The sequence below is a fragment of the Saccoglossus kowalevskii genome, chromosome 18, assembly GCF_978046115.1.
Source record: "Saccoglossus kowalevskii chromosome 18, keSacKowa6.1, whole genome shotgun sequence".
In the NCBI taxonomy this organism is placed as follows: domain Eukaryota; kingdom Metazoa; phylum Hemichordata; class Enteropneusta; family Harrimaniidae; genus Saccoglossus; species Saccoglossus kowalevskii.
In genome coordinates, this window is record NC_140658.1 from 11,413,851 (window position 1) to 11,440,762 (window position 26,912).

The window sequence follows — 26,912 nt, forward strand, 5'->3', positions numbered from 1 at the left end:
AGTTACAGGGAACATTATTTTCATTTTTCAGTGGACCAATAAATGCATTTGACAGGAAAATAGAAAAACTCTACCACAACAGCAATTAGAACAGCTTGCTGCATTATAAGTATCACTTCCCTGTCAAATTAGTGGTTCATGCTTATTTGAATCTGAACATAACAGGCCAATTCTATCACACCTTGCTAGGCTTGAACTTCCATCCAATCAGAGCATTCCAAATGAACATGATTCTCCACAAAACTAGAGGGCGCTCTGACCAAAAAATTGCCATGATCTAAATAAAAAGAACTGAATGTCCACAGTTATGTCTGTAGGTGTACCTTACCTGCATGCAAAATAAAGTCCAAGATTGGTCGGTTATGTACGTACTTATCCAAAATGAATTCATAACCATTTTAACACGTAGCCAGGGTAATGAAATTAAACGGTACCCACCGAAAAATACACAGGGTCAGAACCCTGACCAACATATTGAAATAAAGTCCAAGATTGGTCGGTTATGTACGTACTTATCCAGAGTGACTTCAGACCCATTTTAACACGTAGCCAGGGTAATGAAATTAAACGGTACCCACCGAAAAATACACAGGGTCTGAACCCTGACCAACATATTGAAATAAAGTCCAAGATTGGTCGGTTATGTACGTACTTATCCAGAGTGACTTCAGACCCATTTTAACACGTAGCCAGGGTAATGAAATTAAACGGTACCCACCGAAAAATACACAGGGTCAGAACCCTGACCAACACATTGAATTAAAGTCCAAGATTGGTTGGTTACGTACGTACTTATCCAGAGTGACTTCAGACCCATTTTAACACGTAGCCAGGGTAATGAAATTAAACGGTACCCACCGAAAAATACACAGGGTCAAAACCCTGACCAACACATTGAAATAAAGTCTAAGATTGGTCGGTTATGTACGTACTTATCCAAAATGAATTCATAACCATTTTAACACGTAGCCAGGGTAATGAAATTAAACGGTACCCACCGAAAAATACACAGGGTCAGAACCCTGACCAACACATTGAATTAAAGTCCAAGATTGGTCGGTTATGTACGTACTTATCCAAAATGAATTCATAACCATTTTAACACGTAGCCAGGGTGGTGAAATTAAACGGTACCCACCGAAAAATACACAGGGTCAGAACCCTGACCAACATATTGAAATAAAGTCCAAGATTGGTCGGTTATGTACGTACTTATCCAAAATGAATTCATAACCATTTTAACACGTAGCCAGGGTAATGAAATTAAACGGTACCCACCGAAAAATACACAGGGTCAGAACCCTGACCAACATATTGAAATAAAGTCCAAGATTGGTCGGTTATGTACGTACTTATCCAAAATGAATTCATAACCATTTTAACACGTAGCCAGGGTAATGAACCAATGCATTGCCTGATATTAAATGTTAACTAACGTTTTAGTACATATGTATAAGCATTCAGTAATTTTAATGAAAAAAAAGTACATTTATCTTAGTAATAGTGACACCTGTTGTTTAGTGTGATGAACCCCCACGGTTGGGTACAGGAGCATAGAAGTTTTTAATTAAAATTGTTTTCCATAAGAAAAATGAAACCATCATACATGGCCTTATAAACAGCCTTTTACTTCATAGTGGGGTGGGTGGAGTAAAGCTGTGATTATTTTTATTACTTTCTGACCATCTAGTTTGCCATTTACCATGTCCATATAAACTAAAGCTCCAGCCAATATCAGATTTGACTACTTGTTTCAAGCTATGGCACTTGGAAATGAGTGTTGTGACATGTGGCAAATGTCCAACTGTCTTGGTTAATAAGATTGGCTATATTTCAACTAGAAACAGGTAAACCAGTATACCTGTATGTACGAAGCCAGTGATCGTTATTCAAGCCAAAGAAACTGCATCTATTTATATAAATACACATGGACAGAGAATATTTTCTTGGAGCACTAAATGTGACAATTGCCCTACTGTCTGTGATAAATATACCACACCAGCTACATAGTGCCCGACGAGGAGTTGGGTAGGTAGTGAAGAAAAACATTGACTGAAGCCTGGCAGAGGACTGAATTGTTGTCAACAGCAACAAACATACTGGGAAAGTCAAAGACAGTGAAAAAACAAACAAACAAAAAACACACAGGCATATAAATACTAACTTTCTAGGATCTTTATTGACTCCAAGTAATCCAGAGTAGAACGAGATGAATCAACGCTATACTCCGCCATCTTTATTTTAATATTAGATGCAACCATTATTCTGTAGGGGACAACGGGTCATAACTTGAGGGGAGTTAACACCCATGATTTTTAAAATGCCTTGATCAATAAGAGTCTAAGTTACAGGGAACATTATTTTCATTTTTCAGTGGACCAATAAATGCATTTGACAGGAAAATAGAAAAACTCTACCACAACAGCAATTAGAACAGCTTGCTGCATTATAAGTATCACTTCCCTGTCAAATTAGTGGTTCATGCTTATTTGAATCTGAACATAACAGGCCAATTCTATCACACCTTGCTAGGCTTGAACTTCCATCCAATCAGAGCATTCCAAATGAACATGATTCTCCACAAAACTAGAGGGCGCTCTGACCAAAAAATTGCCATGATCTAAATAAAAAGAACTGAATGTCCACAGTTATGTCTGTAGGTGTACCTTACCTGCATGCAAAATAAAGTCCAAGATTGGTCGGTTATGTACGTACTTATCCAAAATGAATTCATAACCATTTTAACACGTAGCCAGGGTAATGAAATTAAACGGTACCCACCGAAAAATACACAGGGTCAGAACCCTGACCAACATATTGAAATAAAGTCCAAGATTGGTCGGTTATGTACGTACTTATCCAGAGTGACTTCAGACCCATTTTAACACGTAGCCAGGGTAATGAAATTAAACGGTACCCACCGAAAAATACACAGGGTCTGAACCCTGACCAACATATTGAAATAAAGTCCAAGATTGGTCGGTTATGTACGTACTTATCCAGAGTGACTTCAGACCCATTTTAACACGTAGCCAGGGTAATGAAATTAAACGGTACCCACCGAAAAATACACAGGGTCAGAACCCTGACCAACACATTGAATTAAAGTCCAAGATTGGTTGGTTACGTACGTACTTATCCAGAGTGACTTCAGACCCATTTTAACACGTAGCCAGGGTAATGAAATTAAACGGTACCCACCGAAAAATACACAGGGTCAAAACCCTGACCAACACATTGAAATAAAGTCTAAGATTGGTCGGTTATGTACGTACTTATCCAAAATGAATTCATAACCATTTTAACACGTAGCCAGGGTAATGAAATTAAACGGTACCCACCGAAAAATACACAGGGTCAGAACCCTGACCAACACATTGAATTAAAGTCCAAGATTGGTCGGTTATGTACGTACTTATCCAAAATGAATTCATAACCATTTTAACACGTAGCCAGGGTGGTGAAATTAAACGGTACCCACCGAAAAATACACAGGGTCAGAACCCTGACCAACATATTGAAATAAAGTCCAAGATTGGTCGGTTATGTACGTACTTATCCAAAATGAATTCATAACCATTTTAACACGTAGCCAGGGTAATGAAATTAAACGGTACCCACCGAAAAATACACAGGGTCAGAACCCTGACCAACATATTGAAATAAAGTCCAAGATTGGTCGGTTATGTACGTACTTATCCAAAATGAATTCATAACCATTTTAACACGTAGCCAGGGTAATGAACCAATGCATTGCCTGATATTAAATGTTAACTAACGTTTTAGTACATATGTATAAGCATTCAGTAATTTTAATGAAAAAAAAGTACATTTATCTTAGTAATAGTGACACCTGTTGTTTAGTGTGATGAACCCCCACGGTTGGGTACAGGAGCATAGAAGTTTTTAATTAAAATTGTTTTCCATAAGAAAAATGAAACCATCATACATGGCCTTATAAACAGCCTTTTACTTCATAGTGGGGTGGGTGGAGTAAAGCTGTGATTATTTTTATTACTTTCTGACCATCTAGTTTGCCATTTACCATGTCCATATAAACTAAAGCTCCAGCCAATATCAGATTTGACTACTTGTTTCAAGCTATGGCACTTGGAAATGAGTGTTGTGACATGTGGCAAATGTCCAACTGTCTTGGTTAATAAGATTGGCTATATTTCAACTAGAAACAGGTAAACCAGTATACCTGTATGTACGAAGCCAGTGATCGTTATTCAAGCCAAAGAAACTGCATCTATTTATATAAATACACATGGACAGAGAATATTTTCTTGGAGCACTAAATGTGACAATTGCCCTACTGTCTGTGATAAATATACCACACCAGCTACATAGTGCCCGACGAGGAGTTGGGTAGGTAGTGAAGAAAAACATTGACTGAAGCCTGGCAGAGGACTGAATTGTTGTCAACAGCAACAAACATACTGGGAAAGTCAAAGACAGTGAAAAAACAAACAAACAAAAAACACACAGGCATATAAATACTAACTTTCTAGGATCTTTATTGACTCCAAGTAATCCAGAGTAGAACGAGATGAATCAACGCTATACTCCGCCATCTTTATTTTAATATTAGATGCAACCATTATTCTGTAGGGGACAACGGGTCATAACTTGAGGGGAGTTAACACCCATGATTTTTAAAATGCCTTGATCAATAAGAGTCTAAGTTACAGGGAACATTATTTTCATTTTTCAGTGGACCAATAAATGCATTTGACAGGAAAATAGAAAAACTCTACCACAACAGCAATTAGAACAGCTTGCTGCATTATAAGTATCACTTCCCTGTCAAATTAGTGGTTCATGCTTATTTGAATCTGAACATAACAGGCCAATTCTATCACACCTTGCTAGGCTTGAACTTCCATCCAATCAGAGCATTCCAAATGAACATGATTCTCCACAAAACTAGAGGGCGCTCTGACCAAAAAATTGCCATGATCTAAATAAAAAGAACTGAATGTCCACAGTTATGTCTGTAGGTGTACCTTACCTGCATGCAAAATAAAGTCCAAGATTGGTCGGTTATGTACGTACTTATCCAAAATGAATTCATAACCATTTTAACACGTAGCCAGGGTAATGAAATTAAACGGTACCCACCGAAAAATACACAGGGTCAGAACCCTGACCAACATATTGAAATAAAGTCCAAGATTGGTCGGTTATGTACGTACTTATCCAGAGTGACTTCAGACCCATTTTAACACGTAGCCAGGGTAATGAAATTAAACGGTACCCACCGAAAAATACACAGGGTCTGAACCCTGACCAACATATTGAAATAAAGTCCAAGATTGGTCGGTTATGTACGTACTTATCCAGAGTGACTTCAGACCCATTTTAACACGTAGCCAGGGTAATGAAATTAAACGGTACCCACCGAAAAATACACAGGGTCAGAACCCTGACCAACACATTGAATTAAAGTCCAAGATTGGTTGGTTACGTACGTACTTATCCAGAGTGACTTCAGACCCATTTTAACACGTAGCCAGGGTAATGAAATTAAACGGTACCCACCGAAAAATACACAGGGTCAAAACCCTGACCAACACATTGAAATAAAGTCTAAGATTGGTCGGTTATGTACGTACTTATCCAAAATGAATTCATAACCATTTTAACACGTAGCCAGGGTAATGAAATTAAACGGTACCCACCGAAAAATACACAGGGTCAGAACCCTGACCAACACATTGAATTAAAGTCCAAGATTGGTCGGTTATGTACGTACTTATCCAAAATGAATTCATAACCATTTTAACACGTAGCCAGGGTGGTGAAATTAAACGGTACCCACCGAAAAATACACAGGGTCAGAACCCTGACCAACATATTGAAATAAAGTCCAAGATTGGTCGGTTATGTACGTACTTATCCAAAATGAATTCATAACCATTTTAACACGTAGCCAGGGTAATGAAATTAAACGGTACCCACCGAAAAATACACAGGGTCAGAACCCTGACCAACATATTGAAATAAAGTCCAAGATTGGTCGGTTATGTACGTACTTATCCAAAATGAATTCATAACCATTTTAACACGTAGCCAGGGTAATGAACCAATGCATTGCCTGATATTAAATGTTAACTAACGTTTTAGTACATATGTATAAGCATTCAGTAATTTTAATGAAAAAAAAGTACATTTATCTTAGTAATAGTGACACCTGTTGTTTAGTGTGATGAACCCCCACGGTTGGGTACAGGAGCATAGAAGTTTTTAATTAAAATTGTTTTCCATAAGAAAAATGAAACCATCATACATGGCCTTATAAACAGCCTTTTACTTCATAGTGGGGTGGGTGGAGTAAAGCTGTGATTATTTTTATTACTTTCTGACCATCTAGTTTGCCATTTACCATGTCCATATAAACTAAAGCTCCAGCCAATATCAGATTTGACTACTTGTTTCAAGCTATGGCACTTGGAAATGAGTGTTGTGACATGTGGCAAATGTCCAACTGTCTTGGTTAATAAGATTGGCTATATTTCAACTAGAAACAGGTAAACCAGTATACCTGTATGTACGAAGCCAGTGATCGTTATTCAAGCCAAAGAAACTGCATCTATTTATATAAATACACATGGACAGAGAATATTTTCTTGGAGCACTAAATGTGACAATTGCCCTACTGTCTGTGATAAATATACCACACCAGCTACATAGTGCCCGACGAGGAGTTGGGTAGGTAGTGAAGAAAAACATTGACTGAAGCCTGGCAGAGGACTGAATTGTTGTCAACAGCAACAAACATACTGGGAAAGTCAAAGACAGTGAAAAAACAAACAAACAAAAAACACACAGGCATATAAATACTAACTTTCTAGGATCTTTATTGACTCCAAGTAATCCAGAGTAGAACGAGATGAATCAACGCTATACTCCGCCATCTTTATTTTAATATTAGATGCAACCATTATTCTGTAGGGGACAACGGGTCATAACTTGAGGGGAGTTAACACCCATGATTTTTAAAATGCCTTGATCAATAAGAGTCTAAGTTACAGGGAACATTATTTTCATTTTTCAGTGGACCAATAAATGCATTTGACAGGAAAATAGAAAAACTCTACCACAACAGCAATTAGAACAGCTTGCTGCATTATAAGTATCACTTCCCTGTCAAATTAGTGGTTCATGCTTATTTGAATCTGAACATAACAGGCCAATTCTATCACACCTTGCTAGGCTTGAACTTCCATCCAATCAGAGCATTCCAAATGAACATGATTCTCCACAAAACTAGAGGGCGCTCTGACCAAAAAATTGCCATGATCTAAATAAAAAGAACTGATATATATATATATATATATATATATATATATATATATATATATATATATATATATATATATATATATATATATATATATCGGGTATACTTACATATATTGTAAGTAAATATGGTTGTATAAAAATATGTATCTAGTAGAGACAGTTTGTATGCGTTAAGTGTAATTCACATCTGGAAGGCTAGGTTTCACACCACGCCCTAATCCCCAGGCCCTAATCACAAGATCATGTGTTTAGCTAAATTGAATATGGCTCGATACGGTTCAATTAATATGTTTATGATAAATGGACATTTAGCGTTTGCAAAAAAAAAAAATACAATGGGGATAGTGCTACAACTAACAACTGGCTTCTCAGTTCGGGTATATTTGAAATTATGTCTAGAAATGGCTGGAATCATGTAGACTCACTGTAAGCTTCGACATGATTATTTAGTCCGAAAGCCCCATTTTTTTGAGAGTGAGGGTGGTTGTGGGGGAGTTAATAATAATCTGCTTTTCAGTTCAGGTGTGTTTAAAATGGTTTCCACGATTCTTGGACCACCCAGGGGTGGGGTGGTATACATTGCCCGTACGATGACTTTAAGTTGAGATTCCGTGCGTTTCGCTTCTTCCTTGGACTCGCATACAAATGACCTCAGCCAGTTCCCTGGATGTTGATGAAACGGCCATCATTTAGAAATTTACAAAGGCTACATTGCCATCATGAGCAATGCTTTATCGCAGGCGGCCCGGGACTATGGATTGAATACTACACGTATAGTGGGGTCAGCTAATGTAGGTCAGGTAATCGAATGTTGAGGTAATCGCAAGTCCGGCGAACCGAGTGTCAAGACATTTGGACGTGAAAATAACCGGATCTTATGACAATTGAACGTCAAGATAATGTCTAAATAACGACACAATTGTAACATAATGAAACAATGACAAAATAATATTGTAGCAATTGCAAAATAATGAAATAATTGAGAAATAAAGTTGAAATAATGAAACGATGGCAATACGATACCACAATAATGAAATAAACGCAAAATAATGTTTAAATAAATACCAAATAACCGAATAATGACCAAATATTAACCAAACAAATTTCCAAATAAAGACCAAACAACTAAACAATGTTCAAATAATGACACCAAGCTAATTTTGGCGGTATTCTCACCCCATAACGAGACGACGGAGTTCAGTGTCACACATTAATTTTGCCTGATACGTCATCAAGTCCGCCATATAAGTTCATCCTCGTTCGCTGCAAGGCGTTTTGTAGTCATTAAATTATCTTCCCAGTAACAATTCAGCAAACCGCAATTCACCGGCAAAAGTTCAGTTTGCCGTTATGCGGCAATATACGAGGTGCGGAATGTAAATTTATTATTTTGTGTATACAGGAAGAAAATGTACTAATAATTCAAATTTATGTACGTATTGGAGGCCGTGGCGTGTGTGTTTTAAAATGATGTGTGCATTTTAAAAAAACGGCATGACTGTGCGTTTTAATGGTATGTGCTTTAAAAAATCATGTGTGTATATTAAATGGCGTGGGTGTTTTAAAAAACGTGTGTTTTAAAAATGACGTGTGTGTTTTTAAAAATGGTGTGTGTTTAAAAATTACGTGTGTGTTTAAAAATGACGTGTGTGTTTAAAAACGACGTGTGTGTTTCAAAAATGGCGTGTGTTTAAAAACGACGTGTGTGTTTAAAAATGACGTGTGTGTTTTTAAAAATTGCGTGTGTTTAAACACGACGTGTGTGTTAAAAAATGACGTGTGTGTTTAAAAATGACGTGTGTGTTTTTAAAAATGGCGGGTGTGAGGTCGAATGAAAATTTCGTGTGTGTAAAAAAAACGCGTGCATTAACTTATTTACCCCTGTGGGGGCGCTGTTTTGAATGATTTTTTTTCGGATGTCTGTGCAAAAAAAAACGGGGACTTAGTGCCGCGTGATACCAATTTTTGAAGAATTTAATAATTTTGTAAAATATGTTATATTACTCACAATTTAGCATTTACACAGCTGATTATACAACGAAGTAAGTGACGTGGAAACCAAGGAAATGTAAAAACAGGAAGTGGCCACGAAAATAAGACCAAAAAAAAGAGAAAACAAGTAGGCCACTCTTGAATACATTGACGTGAATTTGTTGCACAGACGTTTTCAGTGCTCTTAGCAAAATTATTTGTTCAAAATTATTCAAAACGAGATGCACATTTTATGGTAAAGTGAGTTCATAATCTATTTTGTCACGTATTATGAGTATTGCTGGAGAATATTTATATTATACGAATATTTATATTCACCTGGGATAGTTAATGATTGGAGTAAAGATTAAAAGTAATATTTATTTTATTTTCATTAATTCCTATTCTACAACCATCTACTGACAATTGGCGTTGGTGGCGTGCTTGCGTCATCTCGAATTACGCTTCGTCTGTCACAGGATATATAGTAGGGAATATCTATCTATCTATCTATCTATTTACTGAGTCTACAGCGTACTCCCGTACTCCCCTCAGCCATGGATTGATTTATGCAAAAATATTAGAATTGTTTGTCCCAAAAATGTTGTTTACTGTCTATCCAATGTACCTTCTTTAATTGTAGTCGCTATGGTTACAAAACGATATTATGCGATACTGTGGAACTGTAAGCAAACATTTGAAATATGATTATTTTTACAAATCTCATCGACTATGTCAAGAAATTATGACTGGAAATGTGTGTAAACATAAATTATGTTGTTTTGGAAGGTTTCATTGTTGTAAATACCAGTATAAGTTAATTTAGCTGCCGACCAACTTTCGGAGTTTAACAATATTTAAACACACCAATCAATGGCGCAGTAGAGATCAAGCTTTGAACTTTGAGTTCAACTGTGCACTCCTGCAATAAACTAACATTGAATCTATTGTCTCCATGGTTACTCGATTACAATGGTGATATACGAGCATATTCTCTCAAGTAGAATAATATTTTGAAGTCTACCCCCCCCCCATTCTGACCCAAATAACCATATATTCTATAATATAGCTTGGTATTCGTAGTACCAGATTGTTTTTATATTTAGTCTCTAGTGGTAAAGTTTCTTTGAAATTTACAACTCAAGTGTTTGTCCACACAGCCTAGAATGTTGTCATAGTGACTCATTGATTACTATGTCGGATACATTGCTGGCGCTATTTCACTCGTAAAACTATTGCACTGCATATCATTACCTGTGTGTTCATGTAGTTGTATCTCATTCATAGTTAAAACATTTCTAGTAGTACACAGATCTACATCTACAAGGTATTCAGTCATAGGCTCATTGTGACGTTTTAATTTTAATTTTACACTCAGTGTTAATTAAAGTTGCATTCCTACTGTGTATGATCTACATACTATGTGACCTCTGACTGACCTTGTAGGCATGATACGAACTCTCGGTTTCGTGAGAAATCTGATCAAACGAAATCAAATTTAGAAGTCATGCAAATATGACACCGACCTTGTTTCTATCAAGTGCAGACTTCGTTTGGATCTCAAAATTATGGCTATTGTCTACCCAATATAGCTACTAATACTTTAATTGCAGTCGCTATGGTTACAAAAGCACGAGGATAAATCAGTAGAAGCGTGATTTTATTGCGCATTGTGGTATGGGTAAATTGAACAGATTCGAATAATCTCTAATACGAGACGACTTAATACTTAAAAGTCTTTATTTGAGTTCAAAAACAAATAACGAATCAATATCAAGAACTCTACGAAGAACTTAAAGGCGATAATATCACCGTGACGTCTCATGCCTCGTGCGAATCATTGCCACCAAGTGCAATGTAGCTAGAAAGTCCATGTTATATGTTGATATGTTGAATTTTGAAACTATGTAGTTATTTGTAATATTGTATTAACAAACATTCATGATATACTAGTATAAGAGGTATGATCTCTCCCAGGTTCGCCATGACTAAATCGACAAGCAAAAGTATGTAATATCCTAGTTCTGACAGAACTGAAATAAGCGATGAATATATATGACATATTCCGCCGCCAACGAAGCAATAATAATAAATACTAAAAATAAATAAATAACGCAAACACACACTAGATTACATGTTACAATGATGGTCACTTAATAGCGTTTTAAATCTGAGTCTGTTAGTTATATGTTTGATTGATTCGTGGAGTGAATTCCAACCTTTTGCTGCCGAGTACTTGATACTGTGTTGGTTTAATGTAAGATTGACTTTAGAAAGATTGAAGTTTTTAAGCCGAGACGTGGATCTATAGTGTATACATATTTGCATATAATTTACATGCGATGAACTCTGGGCAACATGGCCTACATAGTCGATTTATACAAGTGACTTAACACTACACTGGACTGCAGAATACCCGGATGTTTCTTCCTATTCTAAACTATGGTGTATCGAATTTACGCCAAAGGAAACGCTTGTAATACAGAGGACATTTCAAACAACACACTGTTGACGGCATGTCATTTTTTTATATGCGACTTTTTATGACAACACATTGTGTGGTGCCAGTGAGCGAGCAAATAAGTTTTAGTTTAATATGTAAAAGTGAGTGTGTTTTTGAAGAGAGCACCAAGCTCTAATCTTTGATCGTGAGATCGACAAATTCTACTGAGTCCAGTGTTACGGTACGAAAGGAACGTACCATGGTGAGGTATACACTATTCCACGTCATTCGTAGTAATAACTAGCAGCCGATACCCCAACGCGACCAATGATTTACGACAGTCGTTGTAACCTCCAGTTAAAACTACTGGGAATCGTTTGCAGATTTGATGGGTGAGACAATGCAATGAAATGAAACAATTGTAAGATTTATACTTGGTAACATATTTATGTGATAGACCAGTTGCCATGGTATCAAACTAGAAATACTATATTCGACATTCCACAACACAACCCACGCTCTCTACCATCGAATTGTAAACCATGTTTCAGGTAACCCAACAGTGACCTCACGTATTGTCATTCATGTCTCCACTCGTGATCAAACAATCGGAACGTTAACAATGAAACAGGACCCAGCATATCTCCAATGTGACCTAAGGAGCGAGTGTTAATACAAAGGGTGACCTACTTAGAGAATACGCGCTGACTATTCACTTCTATCATCAAGGGTGACACAAGTAACTGCTAGGACAGCGTGAATACTAAGACGTTTTGAAGGTAAAACAATTCTTATTTTAAGTGTATCTTGGAGTAATATTGGTAACACTTCATAGTGTTCAGACTTCAACCACACAAGCAACGGACTCGATTATTGAGATTAGAAGTCGTTTAAAAAAGAATTTGTAATTGGTTAATCAGACGCTGACACTGGCGTTGGGTGGGCACTTGGTTGATCGAAAGTGTACATTGCCGTTCGTGTGTTTATCGTTCACTGTAACCGAGACTACCATTTTGTATTGTGTGATTATAAGAACCGTTTAACTTTGACTAGAGAGACTATAACGTGATTTTGCAGTGATTCTGCAAGGGTAAATGACACTCTTGAATGTGTTCAACACGCAATAAAACACTGCACATAGTTACTACAACTTATTTGTATTATTGTCACGAATAAAACTAATATATTTTTCACGACTTCCTCCTTCACTGAACGATCAATGACCTCCTAGAACAGTAGCAATGCCGTGACTGGACTTGCATACTGTCACGCGAGAATCAGTTTTGAAATTAGATTGGTATACAGGTGCATGTTGTGAATGCAGAAACAGGTGTATGTTATATTTAATTTATTAAAATTTCCTTTGTTGTGTTTGCGTGGTGTGGTCGGAGGACACGTCACTCTGACTCAGGACGCCGCACTAGCAGGACGGGCTTTCAGTCGTCCGTGGGCAAACTGAGAGACGAGCCAACACGTTTATCATGGGGCACCTGTGACACGCCAGTCCAGGTATAAGCTGGGGCCAGGTTATTGTGGGAACATATATTCCTTTATTTCTGGCGGAAACTGTGTAGGGTGTCATAAATGAACCCGGTGTTGTTGGGAGACAGCGTTTACAGGAGGGAAAAATTGGACAAACTCAGCAAGCTGTGCTCCGGGGGCTCGTCTGCACAGAGTATCATTGACCATTGTGAGTACAACATTCTTGTAACTTTTACATTATTTATATCGTAATTTATATATTAACTATAACATTTAAAATGAAGCACGAGCTGTTTATACTTTACACAGGATAATGTACGTACATCTATGACAAAATTGTATGAACTACTGAGAATAGTATGTAGCCATATTGTATCTTTCTCATCATTGTATACTTTATTGAATAGTACCACTTATTGGACCTATGCTCTAGTATGGCGAAGCTTAGAACCGACCGTACTACCAAACTTGAGCTTATTCGAACTAGACATCTACCGGAATCTGACGATATTGATGGACTGTAGCCTGTGATATCATGTACCGGAACCAGCCAAGTTCGACCGTCATCGTATCCTCAACCCGTGCTCAGCCACTGTAATTCTTGAAATCAATATAGTTGGGACATTTATACATTATTTAAAGTTTATTTTGTTTACGTACAAACTGATTTAAATATTAACAGTACTGTATGTTTTTTTTTAAATTTATAATCTATGCATAATTAATATAACTATTATAATTATTCTCACCTGACGCTGTAAGCGAATATTGTAAGACATATCTCCGATGGTGACGAATATAATAAAATATATACTACCATACGTCTTGTATATGAACTGTAATGTGGTAACGATAGCTAGACCAAACATTGCCAAATTGTTTCCGGCCCGTGCCAGTGACACATACAGCCTCTTGTTTATTTTGTTGTTTGTGTTGTTTTAATAAAATAAAATATTGGAGTATATAAATACCGAAATCCGGGTTACCACGAAATAGACAAGTAAGCTTTCGTCATTTACACACTTCCATGATATTTTATTTTATCGAAAAAAAACACCAACAAATAAACAAGAGGCTGTATGCAAGTCTGTCATGACTCGTATTACGTATGTTAAGTATTTGTACAATTTGTAAATGATTTGTTCACGCACATTTAGAACATTATTCTTTCCCGTGAGGTCTTAGCGTTTTAAACAATGTCATACCACTCCAATAATATACATATATTTATTACTTTACCATTGATATGATATAAGACCATTTGCCAGTGTAACACGTGTGTTCATTTGTTTTTTTACTATAAATTTATTATTAATCTTTTTGATTATAAAATTATGAACATAATATTGTTTTCTACAGTCATGAACTAAATCCTTAGATAGAGTTTATGGATTTTTCTCATACCTTGTACAAACACATGATGTAATAATTTATAAATAGGTATTATTGTGTGGCCGACTGACAGCCATTTTTAAATGTAGCTACACAGTCATGTATGCACTTGGGTACATTAAACATAATAATAATATAATTCTGAAGTATTTCCAATCAGCATAATAAATACATTAATTCATCATTATGTGTCAACTATTTCTTGACGAATACTTAGAATTCAGTAATGCTATTTTTGTATGAAAATTAGTATAATATTTCTTTTGCAGATACGTGGTAAATGGCTACTGCTAACCCGGATATTGGACATATTGTTGACGAATATGCCATTACAAACGAAGAATTGATTGGCGGTGGTGGGTTTGGCAATGTTTATAAAGCGTCCCACATAGACTGGGGTGTTGTAGCGGTTAAACGGATTTTCAAAAATCTGCAGATTACAGAAAGGTATGTATATAAATAACATCAGTTGTCTATACACGACACAAACTATTGAGAGAAACCGTGATTTGAATTAACATATCAAACCTTAACACATCATAACGAGAAACCAATATGTCAATATTAATGCGATGCAGTCGAATGAACTACCAATTACTTGCGGAGTTCATCAGGACTCTGTGCTAGGTCAGATACTATTTCTGATTTACGTAAATGATATTGCAAGCGCCACAGACTATTTTGACACCCGTTTATTTGCAGACGACACCATCCTATTTCATACCTTCAATTCAAGAAACACAATAGATCTTTCAAATGTTAATTCCCATTTAAACAATGTTATAGACTATTGCGATACAAATAAATTAACAATAAATTCCAAAAAAACTGAATACATTATATTTAGAGGTAAACAGGCATCAATACATTCAACGGGTACAATTAGTATAAAAGGGGTAACAATAAATGAAGTTGAAACAATTAGGTACATTGGTGTTGAATTGAACAATAACCTTGACTGAAAGAACCATATACGGAAAGTAAACGAAACAATAAGTTAGTAAAACAGGTATTTTTTTCAAGTTGAGAGACATTATTCCACCATCAATTATTTTACTATTCAATAACTGTTGCATCCTACCACATATTTCCTATGCACTAAAAGTTTGGGGGGAACACGTATGATTCGCAAATGTCTTTGTTTGTTCATGATAATCTCAATGGCACCAGGGTTTTCTCAATATTTCTCTTCCACCCAACACTCTTATCACACAAAATCATAATCTTATTATTCCAAAATACCATACTAATTCGGGACAATATTTAATAAAAAATGCCGGGACCAAACTCAGGAATAAACTTGCATAAGAAATTCGTTCGCTAAGCTCAATACATTTATTCAAAAACGTAATGAAAAGATTTTTACAGTATGCATAATTGAGTTGTACGATTTTTTTAGCGCCCACTTAATCTTGTAGTTTATTTTTCATCTAGAAAAGCGGATGGACTCGACTGGTGTTTTTCACCATTTTCCAGCCTCTTATTCACTGTGTCTTTCAGTGTTGTCTGTATTGCACTCTGTTGTCAATATTGCCTGTAAATTAAGTAATTAAATTCAATCAATCAATCAATAAAAAAATAAAAAAATGAAATTCAAATTTACTTAAGATAACTGCTCACAACGATACACATAGGATGTGTATACTTGGTATATGAAGATAACCTGTTTCTCAGAGCAGTGTGAACCAAATGCGTATTGGCCACCAAATCGAGATAGAGAATAACATATAAATGAAAAACACTTTCAACTGAGATATTTATTTCTCAACTTTTACAACCTGGAACTGAACCCAGTTCTTCGCGTGATTCTCCATGCAATGTATGAATATACTAATGCTCAAGTTACGGCCTCAAATCACCACATCTGAGTAAATCCGAAAGTGACACATGACCTATGCAGATTAGTCGACACTTACGTAATACATACTTGGATGTTCGACTGGGTTTGATCAAAATGTCAACTGTGCACTTTCAAGATGACAAATTTTGATTCTTTTTTTAATTACCCTGGCACTAATAGAAAGCCCTAGTTTGACATTGTTCTCTAACTTTTCACATCCAGAGACCGGAAGATGCTGGAAGACGAGGCACGTACAATGACTAATATCCGTTCGCCATATGTAGTCCAACTGTTAGGTGTTGTGATGAATCCATCTAACTACGCACTTGTATTAGAATACATGTGTCACGGTTCATTGAGGGACTACCAACAGAATAATGACGTCAGCTGGCCAATAATATTAGATCTCGTGCACGATGTGATACTGGGAATGAACTATCTGCACAAAACGTTAAAGCTTGTACATCGTGATGTGAAGATTGACAACATACTTGTTGACAAGGGACCTAAAGCAAAGGTAATGAGATTCACTACTTAAACCAGATGCATTTATTTTCTGAATGCTGTAAAAAATCAAACTTGGGTATTTCATTACCAGGTTGGGATTTTGACCAAGTTAAATTTTGGTATATGTGTCATATTTTGCTGTAATATGACCTTTTAGCATCTTCTATACTATTTGAATAATAACAAAAAACAATAATAAGCTCTAACACACTGTGTGACATATTAAAGAACAACGTGTGCTTGAATCCATTATAAGTTGACGTGGAATCCATTATTGCTGGCTAATTAAATTGAAAAAGAAACAAATTTTGATAAATCAAATATTAAATGTAATATTAATCATATACATTGCGAGTGGACGAGTCACGTGACTGATATGTAGTCTGTAGTAGAATTATAATGGCGAGCTGCAAACAGGTAGGCCCATTCTCCTTCCCAGAGTTCCTTGCGGTTTGATCACCGAAAGTATCTCTGCCACCATCCAGGGTTACGCGCTATCCTGCGGTAACTCACCGCCATTTTGTGGTGATACACCACAAGACTTCTAATACGCCAATTATTTGGTATTTTTGTTATTAGAGGGATCTAATGTTGATTTATTCCTACTAACATGTTTTAAAATATTTTATTAATAGCTGATAATTATTTTTTGCAAGTGCACTGAAAACGGTGAAATAGTCATAATTTACAAAAGAAAATAATTCCTTTGCGTAATAACCGTTACTAAGGTGTTAGCCGGTTCATCAAACTGACCGTCCTGTCTATTGCCAGGAGAAGAATTACAAACTAACGAAAGCACTTCGTATTATTGACGACTAAATCGTGCTACTGCCACACCGTTTGTGTTACAAAAAGAAAAAAAGAAGCTTCTAACTTTGAAAACAGCCAGAATCGGCAAAAAACGCGTACACATCCGTCGGGTTTAACAATCGAACACTTGCATGACGATGTTTTGGTGAGCGTCTTTGAAAAAAAGTACCACTGTGACGTATCGACCAATCAACGACGGGCATAAGATCGCGTGGTGGCAGAGATAAAATATTTATTTGGAGAAATAGAACTGGAAGATTGAGGTAGGCCGTCCTAGCTCCCAGTGTTTTCAAAGCGTCACGGTAGATGTTATTTTCAACTATCCAGTCTGCATATTGCTTATTTGCAAGCCCCTTAGTTCGTTAACCACAATAACACGAGCGGGCGACCATCAACAACGGCACCAGTCGCGGAATTCAGAAGTGCACGTACTGGATGGAATACCGCGATCGAACACGCTTTAGCCACAGTCACTTGGGGGCTGAAAATCAATAAATACCAATTTTTTTAAAAAAAATCATCCGCTATACACTAGTAAATCGACACCCTGTCGGTTTCAAATGTCGATTTCTTACTATAAAATGCGAAACAAAAAGTGCAGAGGGGGTCAGGTGTTATGTTAATAACCATTGTTCATAATCGCTAACTTGGTTTTATTCAAAACTGTACAAATCGCGAGTTTTCTGGTGATATCCGACAATTTCATGATCGAAAATGACAAGCAGCCAGAATCAAGGGGGATTCGCACAGAGTTCTGGGTAAATCAAGTGCGCATACTCATTTTCAGCCAATCAGGCGTGCCGTAACAGCGAGTATTTCCTTGGTCTGTGTCTAGTTGCAGTTTATTGGATTCCTATATAATAAATGAAGATGACATCATAACATTCAATGATACTGATAATAATACAATATACTATAAGAGACATTCCGATTAATATAGCAAATGTAGTATTGTTTGAGAAAAATGAATATTAATTATCTTTTTAATTAATTCTGTAACTATGTAATTATGATGACGACATTGGCCATTTCAGGCCAGAATTATTTACACCAAAACATTAAACAGTATTTTATGCGCCTTGTTTGAGAACTTTTAGAATCAAATTTTCCATGCAAAGAAAAGATGTATATACCAGTAACTGATAAAGAATATTCACTGGAACAATTTAAAGCAGGTGGACACTTCCACAATCTTTTTAATTTTTCCATTTAAATATAAGAGCTTTTTCCAAACATTTTGACGAACTTATTTTCTCTCTTCAATGTTATTAACCACACTTTCCCCATTATAGCCCTGTCCGATACCTGGTTACAAAATAACTTTAATTGTTCTTATTATACTGCTCCAGCATACCAACTATTTACCTCTAATCGTCAACATTCCCAAGATGGCGGTGGAGCCTTGTTTTTACATAACTCATTATCATTTACTCGCTTCAATCATTTACAAATCACCCATTGTGAATCTATCTTTGTTGAAACAACCCTTGATAAAAAGAATATTATAATTGCACTCATTTATCGGAAAATGTATCATTCTGGGTGATCTCAGCATTGTCACTTTGGACGGCCACCTTAGAAACTCTGCATATGTTATACTTTTAAACAGCTATAATGTTTCCCAATTGATTAATGCCCCAACTGGAGTTACTCCAATTACTAGTACGGTCATTGATCACGTGTTCACCAACATCACCGACTATTATGTTGAGTGTGGTATTTTGCATGCTGATATTAGTGACCACCTCCCTATATTTTCCATTTTTAAAAATATGATCCCAATCAGGCCATCAAAATACTCCACAAATTGTTTTTAATGTCATCCAAGCATGATCCAGTTAAAATATGTCGTTGTAAATGTTACCTTTTTCGAAAACCTTGGCTATCCAGAAGCTTTGTTTCCGCGACAAAAACAAAAAAATAGATTAAACACAAAAATAAAACAAATCACCCAAGAATGTAGAAATCAGAAATAAATCTTCTGACAAAGCTCCTAAAAAAGACAAAACGAGATTATTATGTTACAAGATTCTCATCTACCGTTGGCAATACTACTAAAACCTAGCAAATTATCAATAGTATATTAAATAATAATAGCCCTACTTTTACATTTACATTCTGTAAATACTAGTGTCGTTGACAATATTGAGTTCTCCTTCAACACCCCGCTGACTTTGATACTTGGTATGTAGGTCTCATGCCACTAATCACCGTTCATAGCCAATTTAAATGCCTTGCAAAACCAATGACATTTGTTTAATATTTGTTTTCTTAGGTGTGCCCTGTTTGAGGGCGTGCATCACCTGGTCAAGATGAGACTAATATGCGGTCTTCAGTTTAATACTTAGCGGCTGTGTACTTGTGGCATTATTCTGTGTGTATTTGGATGTTCTAATCTTGGTGTTTTTCCAGTGATTTCTCTAGGTGCAATTAAAATACAGTAGTTGTGTCTTGTGAGTTTTGCAAGAGTTTGAGCTGGCCAACATGTCTTTTTACATGGCATACTGATTTTCCATTTTAGAGCCATGATTTAAACTTTGCTTATCATTTTCATATAGCAACCTCCTCATATGTTAACATATGTCTATGAAGTTTCAATTAGTGGTATGATCCCTTTAGATAGAGTACATTAGTGTAGCTGCCGCCCCCTAGTGGCAAATTTAAATACTTCTTTCTTAGAATGTGAGGAGAGTCGTGTAAAACAAATAAACATAATGGTTTCGCCTTCTTAGGTGTAGTGCCATTTCGCATTCAGAATTGTTCCTTTGGATTTGTATTGACAGTTATATTTACTGTGTTGCGTATTGGCTACTTTCCCTCATTAGCAATTTGAGCTTTGCATGTGACTCGCATGTAAGTTATTTATATCATTACAGAAGGAAAGCTGTTTTCGTCATGTTACTTTGAATTTCGAATTATTTCGATAATCTCAAAGATTTACTCGTCGCCGACGAGGCAAATATGTATTCATATGTATCCGTTACATTTATACTTTTGTTGCTTTTTTGTTTCTATCACTGTTATTGACATTTCAAGCATATCTTTAATATGTAGCAGGCAATGCCTGGCGATGAATTTTATTGATTTACTAAAAATAGAACTGACATAACTAAAAAACACCGAAGCGCGTGATCTTCTGAAGTTTAGTAAGTTGAGCGGGATTCAAGGAGGAGCCACGCAGAATTCACGTGTCACCGCTGATGAAAATGTTGAACTATTTTCCGTCCGTCGCAAGAAAACGATTGCCTTTAAGAACAAAATTATGAAGACTTTCGCTTCACAAACTTTTTGAAACATCAAACAAAATGGCGGCGCCCATCGACCGTAAATGTACCGTTTTCAAAATCTTAGGGTACATAGATTTCTTCCATACTCTTTTATATCCATGTTATCTATAGAACTCGCAACCTTATTTTTATCTGACGTTGTTTTCTAGCTATGCCGGAAAAAAGAAAATTAAAACATGCTACTAACAGTCTGATACGTTGCACATATTCTCCATAGGTTTCAGACTTTGGGTTATCTGTGTGGCATGAGTATTCAAAGAAAGTATCAAGACATTCCAGAGTATCAAATACGCCCGATATAGACGGTACAGTGACTCATATAGCCCCAGAATGTCTTGAGGATATTAACAGAAAACCAGATAATAAATATGATGTATACAGGTATTTACATTTATTTTCATTCCCGTTTTGATTAATAACATTTAACTTTTTTGCTAACAAATATTGCTAACAATATTGGTATCAGCGTACCATAACAAACTATTACAGTTGAACTTTCAATATTGCTATTTTGTGTACAAAACAATGAGCTATATTGCAATGCTGCAGGCTGTGTCGTTTTTTTTTTCAAATTGCAAGTTTTTACAATGTTTCAAATTTGTAGTGTTCTGTTCAATTTATTCGAACTCTTCAACATAGATAGTAAAATAATCCATCAATTGGAATAAACAGTTACTACATTCGTCAGTTACACAAGACGGAACCTGACTGATATATTGTTTCACCCTGAATACCTAAAATCCTCACATGCAATGCAGTTTGTCCTGAACACAACTAGCCAAGAAAGTATGCAGTGTTTGACATTCGCTTGAACACAGTTGTAATAGGTGTCTAAAATGTGGATTGTGTGTCTAAAATGACAGGTAGACAAGACTCCTGTAAAATGCATGCCCCTGTTGTACATAGCTGATATAGTTTAAATTAATAAGCCATTCTTCCAAAAGGCACACTACAAAAATATTGAAAGTATCGCTTGTTATTGTATTCTATTATTGTTTGTTAGAACATAATGCTTTCTTTGATTTTTTTTAGTTTCGGTATCACATTATGGGAGATTGTCACGAAGAAATACCCATTTGAACGTGAGTATGAAATAGTTATTGAAAATTGTAACATGTATGCTGATTTCTGATTGTGAAATTGTTAAACAAGTGTTTTAAATTAAAATGCACTGAAGACCATTGACATAAGATCGTTTATTAGATATTTTTACTAAAATTCACACGATTTCAGTCCATCAAATATTTTACATGATAGTGCAAAGACCCCAGCTAGTGTAGCTCTATAAATACTCACATAGTCTATCTTTAAGATTTAAGCCTATTTCAAGCTGATAACTTGCAGTCTCTAAGCCTATTCAAATTGTATACAGTGGTAATGTATTGTTTCACAAATATGCAAGTTGTTCTGTGATTCTTTCCTAGATGGCCGACTGGCAAGTAGTTCGGACGCATTCCGAAAACAGGGACTTATCGATTGACCTCTGACAAGTGTTAGTGTTTGCGTGCGCACATTCAAACTTCACACATATATCATACATAATATTATACATATGAACATAAATTTGTTCCACAACCACTACATTTCTGGCATTCGGGAACCGGATCTTGGTGTTTTAGGAAATTATTTCGTTCAAAATTGGTAATGCATTAGACATTATGGGTCCCTGACCCATTTTGTTTCTCAGATAGAATTCAAAATGGCTGACTGGCGGTCATTTTGTTTTAATTAATGCTGTTCTAAAGCAATATCTCTCAATAGGTCTCATGCCACTGATCAACCAATGGCTGCTCGTGGCCAATTTAAATACTTAGCAAGAACCAATGAATTTTTTTTAAATATTTTGTTTCTCAGGTGCTCCCTGTTTGAAGGCGTGATCACCTGGGTCAAAGGCAAGACCAACATGTGGTCTTTTGTTTACAACTTAGCGACTGTGTACCTGTGAGTTTATTCTGTGTGTATTTGGACGTTCTAATATTGGGGGTTCTCCAGTGATTTCTCTAGGTGCAATCCAAATGCAGTAGGTGTGTTTTGTTTACCTGAGATTTGCAAGAGTTTGAGCTGGCAAACATGTTAGTTTTTTTCAAGTGGTTGATTACTGGCATGTTGATTTCCCATTTTTGAGCCATGTTTTAAACTTTGCATAGATCTGATAATTATGAGGTTGTGTGTTCAAGCACACATTTCATGAGATCAGCTCCATTTATTTGGCAGGTGTAGTGCAAAGTAACTGGGGATCTTTTTTATTTTTATTTTACCACTTTTCTTGCTTTTTATTCAACTATTTAGACACAATGGAGTAATTTTTTATCCAGAAATGTCATATTTTGCTATGCGTTCCACCCATTTCTGTCAATCTCTTATATCTTGGTTGAAGATTTTGAAAATTTGTAATTTGGTATATTTTTGCCCTAATCTTATTAATTTGGTTTAGGTTGGGCTGTAGTCTGTAAATATAAATGTTTTTATAAAACTGGTCCAAAAATGTCATTCATTTATCAATGAATTATTCATGTCACCATTAATTTCAATGGCTCTAGGAATTCTGAGAAAAATGTTTAACCCCATTTTATGTTTTTTTTGTCTTATTTTCACATTTTGGCAGACAAACTTAACAATTTGTCATTACTAATGCACCCTATTCAAAGTGTAATGAGGTCAAACTCCCAAATATTCAAATAAATTCCCAAAATTGTGTTGTGTATCTTGTCACTGACAAGAGATTTGCATACTGTCAGTATATTAGCCAAGTATTACAATTCTTTCAATTTCACAATTATTGCTCTTTTCCCAGAATTGTTGTGATTAGTTTGCTAATTAGTCCCATCTTGTGTTTATTATTGAACAGTGCTTGTACCCCCCAATTAATCAGAAATTCTATTGATTTAAATATAATGTGATCAGGAATGTGTAATATGAATATTCTATATCTAGACCCTTTTCTGGTTGGTATATTTTTATTTTTATTTATTTCTAAATCATAAAATTGTTTCTTTGAACTACTTTTTTCACATAAGATTTGATTAAGCTTTTTATGTAGAGCAAATTCTATGTGTGGCCATGGTAAATCAAACCACTGTTGTGTTTTGGTATATCCAAGGTTGCCCGTCACAGGGGCCTAAATGCAGATATCGTGGAATTGTTTTTTGTTTTTATTTAATTGGAGAAATAATAGACTGATGAATTGAGACTTTTGATTCAGTAGATTTTTTTATATTTATAGTGATAAACTGCCTTTCATAGTCATAATTCTATGTATTATTTCTAGAAATTAATTAAAATTACTCATCATGCAAAATGTTGGTCTGTACTTGTATGTGGTGAAAGAGGACATTATACTTTACAGTACTGCATCTAATAATCAGGCTTATATTCATTGCCTACCATCTAATTTGGTGTTATGCTGAGTGTGTATGTTGCCAATTTCTACAAATAATTTGTCTGGGTATAGGGTGCCACCAAGTGGTAGATTTTGATAAATCACTTCCAGGGTTCAAATTTTGGGGATTTTTTTGCATGGGAAATCACTCTCTAATGATATTGCGTCATATATAAGATCAACAAGAACTTTATGAAACCTTCTTATTTCTCATGCCACTAATCAACCAATTTAAATGCCTAGCGAGAACCAATGACATTTTTGAATATTTTTTTTCTAAGGTGCTCTCTGTTTGAGGGCGTGATCACTTGGGTCAAAGGTGAGACCAACATGTGGTCTTTTGTTTACTACTTAACGACTGTGTACCTGTGAGTTTATTCTGTGTGTATTTTCATGTTCTAATCTTGGTGTTTTTCCAGTGATTTCTCTAGGTGCAATCTAAATACAGTAGGTGTGTCTTGTTTACCTGAGATTTGCAAGAGTTTGAGCTGGCAAACATGTTAGTTTTTTTCAAGTGGTTGATTACTGGCATGTTGATTTCCCATTTTTGAGCCATGTTTTCAACTTTGTTCATCATGTTTTTATAGCAATCTCCTCATATGTTAACATTGTTGTCTATGGAAATTCAATTAGTGGTATGAGTTCAATATGGGCTAGTACTTGTTTGACGATCAGAGACAAGATGAATGAATGTCAATAATTTTAATGTTAAAAAAAGCATCTGCTTCTGGATCCATATATAATATGTTTGTGTTCCAACTAGATTAAAATAAACAAAACTACATATTTCAAATTTGATAACTAATGGAGACTGTACCATACGTGACATTTCATCTTTTGGCTATGTCTGAATGTGTACACTGATAATTGTGTGCTGCCATGCACATCAATGAAAATTTAAAATGGCTGACTGGTAGTCATTTTTATTGGAAAAATTAAGCAATTTGCTATTATCTCAGTTCAAAAATACAATTATATCAAATCTTGATATACACACAATTGTGTTCTACACATAGATCCACTTCAGCTGATTATATAGTAGTATTATGAATATAATTTATAATCTGTGTTAATTCTCAATTATGTCATGCATTGATTAAGCTGCTATCCACCATTCATATTCAATTGTTTCTAATTAATCTGTTGATTTGTTTGAAATACATGCAAATTGATTGTGTAGACCAATATTTAATAGTATTTTGAAATTAATTTGTGCATATCAACCATCTAATTAGATTGCTAATTAACTGTTTTTCATCTTGTTAGGAACATTTATGACTTTCATTCATTCCATGCGTTCGTCTATATGCGCGTTCCAACTTGTATCCTGGATATGAATATAGGACGATCACATTATGATTTCATGCTGACATTATACGAATAAATGGTGAATATTTTTTTATCAAATGCTGCTCCAGAGCCCTATCACTAAAATGCTTTGGCCAGTCTGACATTTGAATGTTAAAAATTTAGCAAAATTAAGGATTTCTCCCATTTTGACAACTTTCAAATAATTAGAACGGGACTGTCAAATGAATGCCAGTACCTTTAAAAGTGCTTATAATTTTTTTCAAAAACATGCATTGAAATAAACCTAAACATTGTACTTTAACTTCAATAATAAATTTATTTTCTGAATGCATTTTTGTTGTCAATACTTGTGGAAAATGTTGGTAGTCACATACAGTATTCTGATTCTACTTGGTGAAAGGACCCTAATAAAGCCCATTTTGTGAACAAAATCTTAGAAGCCAATAAATTTGGACTTTGTTCAAATTTTGTATATCTGTTGCTAATTAACTAACCTCGATGCACATAGTTTTGTTTTCCTTTGCACCTGTATTCATTTTGCAATCAAATTCAAGAAGATCAAATGACCCCCTTAATGTAAAACATGAACAGCTATTATTCAAACATGGCACATACATATTGAGACTGTTTTTTTCCAGATTAGATTAACAATGGCGGAATGACAGAAATATTTTATTTTAACAAATGTAATAGCCAAGTTTATCACATACCATGACAGATTACAGTAAAACTATAAAATGTATTTGTTGAATCCCGTGTGCGAAGCACAAAAAGGGAGTCTTTGCTGTGTGTGTGTGTGTGTGTGTGTGTGTGTGTGTGTGTGTGTGTGTGTGTGTGTGTGTGTGTGTGTGTGTGTGTGTGTGTGTGTGTGTGTGTGTGTGTGTGTGTGTGTGTGTGTGTGTGTGTGTGTGTGTGTGTGTGTGTGTGTGTGTGTGTGTGTGTGTGTGTGTGTGTGTGTGTGTGTGTGTGTGTGTGTGTGTGTGTGTGTGTGTGTGTGTGTGTGTGTGTGTGTGTGTGTGTGTGTGTGTGTGTGTGTGTGTGTGTGTGTGTGTGTGTGTGTGTGTGTGTGTGTGTGTGTGTGTGTGTGTGTGTGTGTGTGTGTGTGTGTGTGTGTGTGTGTGTGTGTGTGTGTGTGTGTGTGTGTGTGTGTGTGTGTGTGTGTGTGTGTGTGTGTGTGTGTGT

General features: G+C 35.7%; 2 protein-coding genes across 2 annotated transcripts in view; both read left to right on the forward strand.

The window, feature by feature from the left end:
- LOC146731547 (mitogen-activated protein kinase 15-like) overlaps positions 1-13,728 on the forward strand; it is a 58,933-nt gene extending 45,205 nt beyond the window's left edge. The window contains exon 4 of the mRNA XM_085492920.1: positions 13,612-13,728. Within this exon, the coding sequence (XP_085349046.1) occupies positions 13,612-13,728 (117 nt within the window). The remainder of the gene's footprint in view (positions 1-13,611) is intronic.
- Positions 12,383-16,974, forward strand: LOC146731548 (receptor-interacting serine/threonine-protein kinase 2-like). The gene is made up of 3 exons (XM_085492921.1): positions 12,383-12,501; positions 14,866-15,043; positions 16,659-16,974. Exons 2-3 carry the CDS (start codon positions 14,877-14,879, stop codon positions 16,972-16,974), a joined length of 483 nt encoding a protein of 160 aa, XP_085349047.1. The 5' UTR covers positions 12,383-12,501; positions 14,866-14,876.
- Positions 16,975-26,912: the final 9,938 nt, after the last annotated feature.

What these genes read in the sequence shown, in the direction of transcription:
- LOC146731548 (XM_085492921.1), top strand. Translation starts at nt 14,877, where the DNA reads ATGGCTACTGCTAACCCGGATATTGGACATATTGTTGACGAATATGCC. An exon ending in AATCTGCAGATTACAGAAAG is followed by an intron (nt 15,044 to 16,658) that starts GTATGTATATAA and finishes TTTCACATCCAG; the next exon opens with AGACCGGAAGATGCTGGAAG.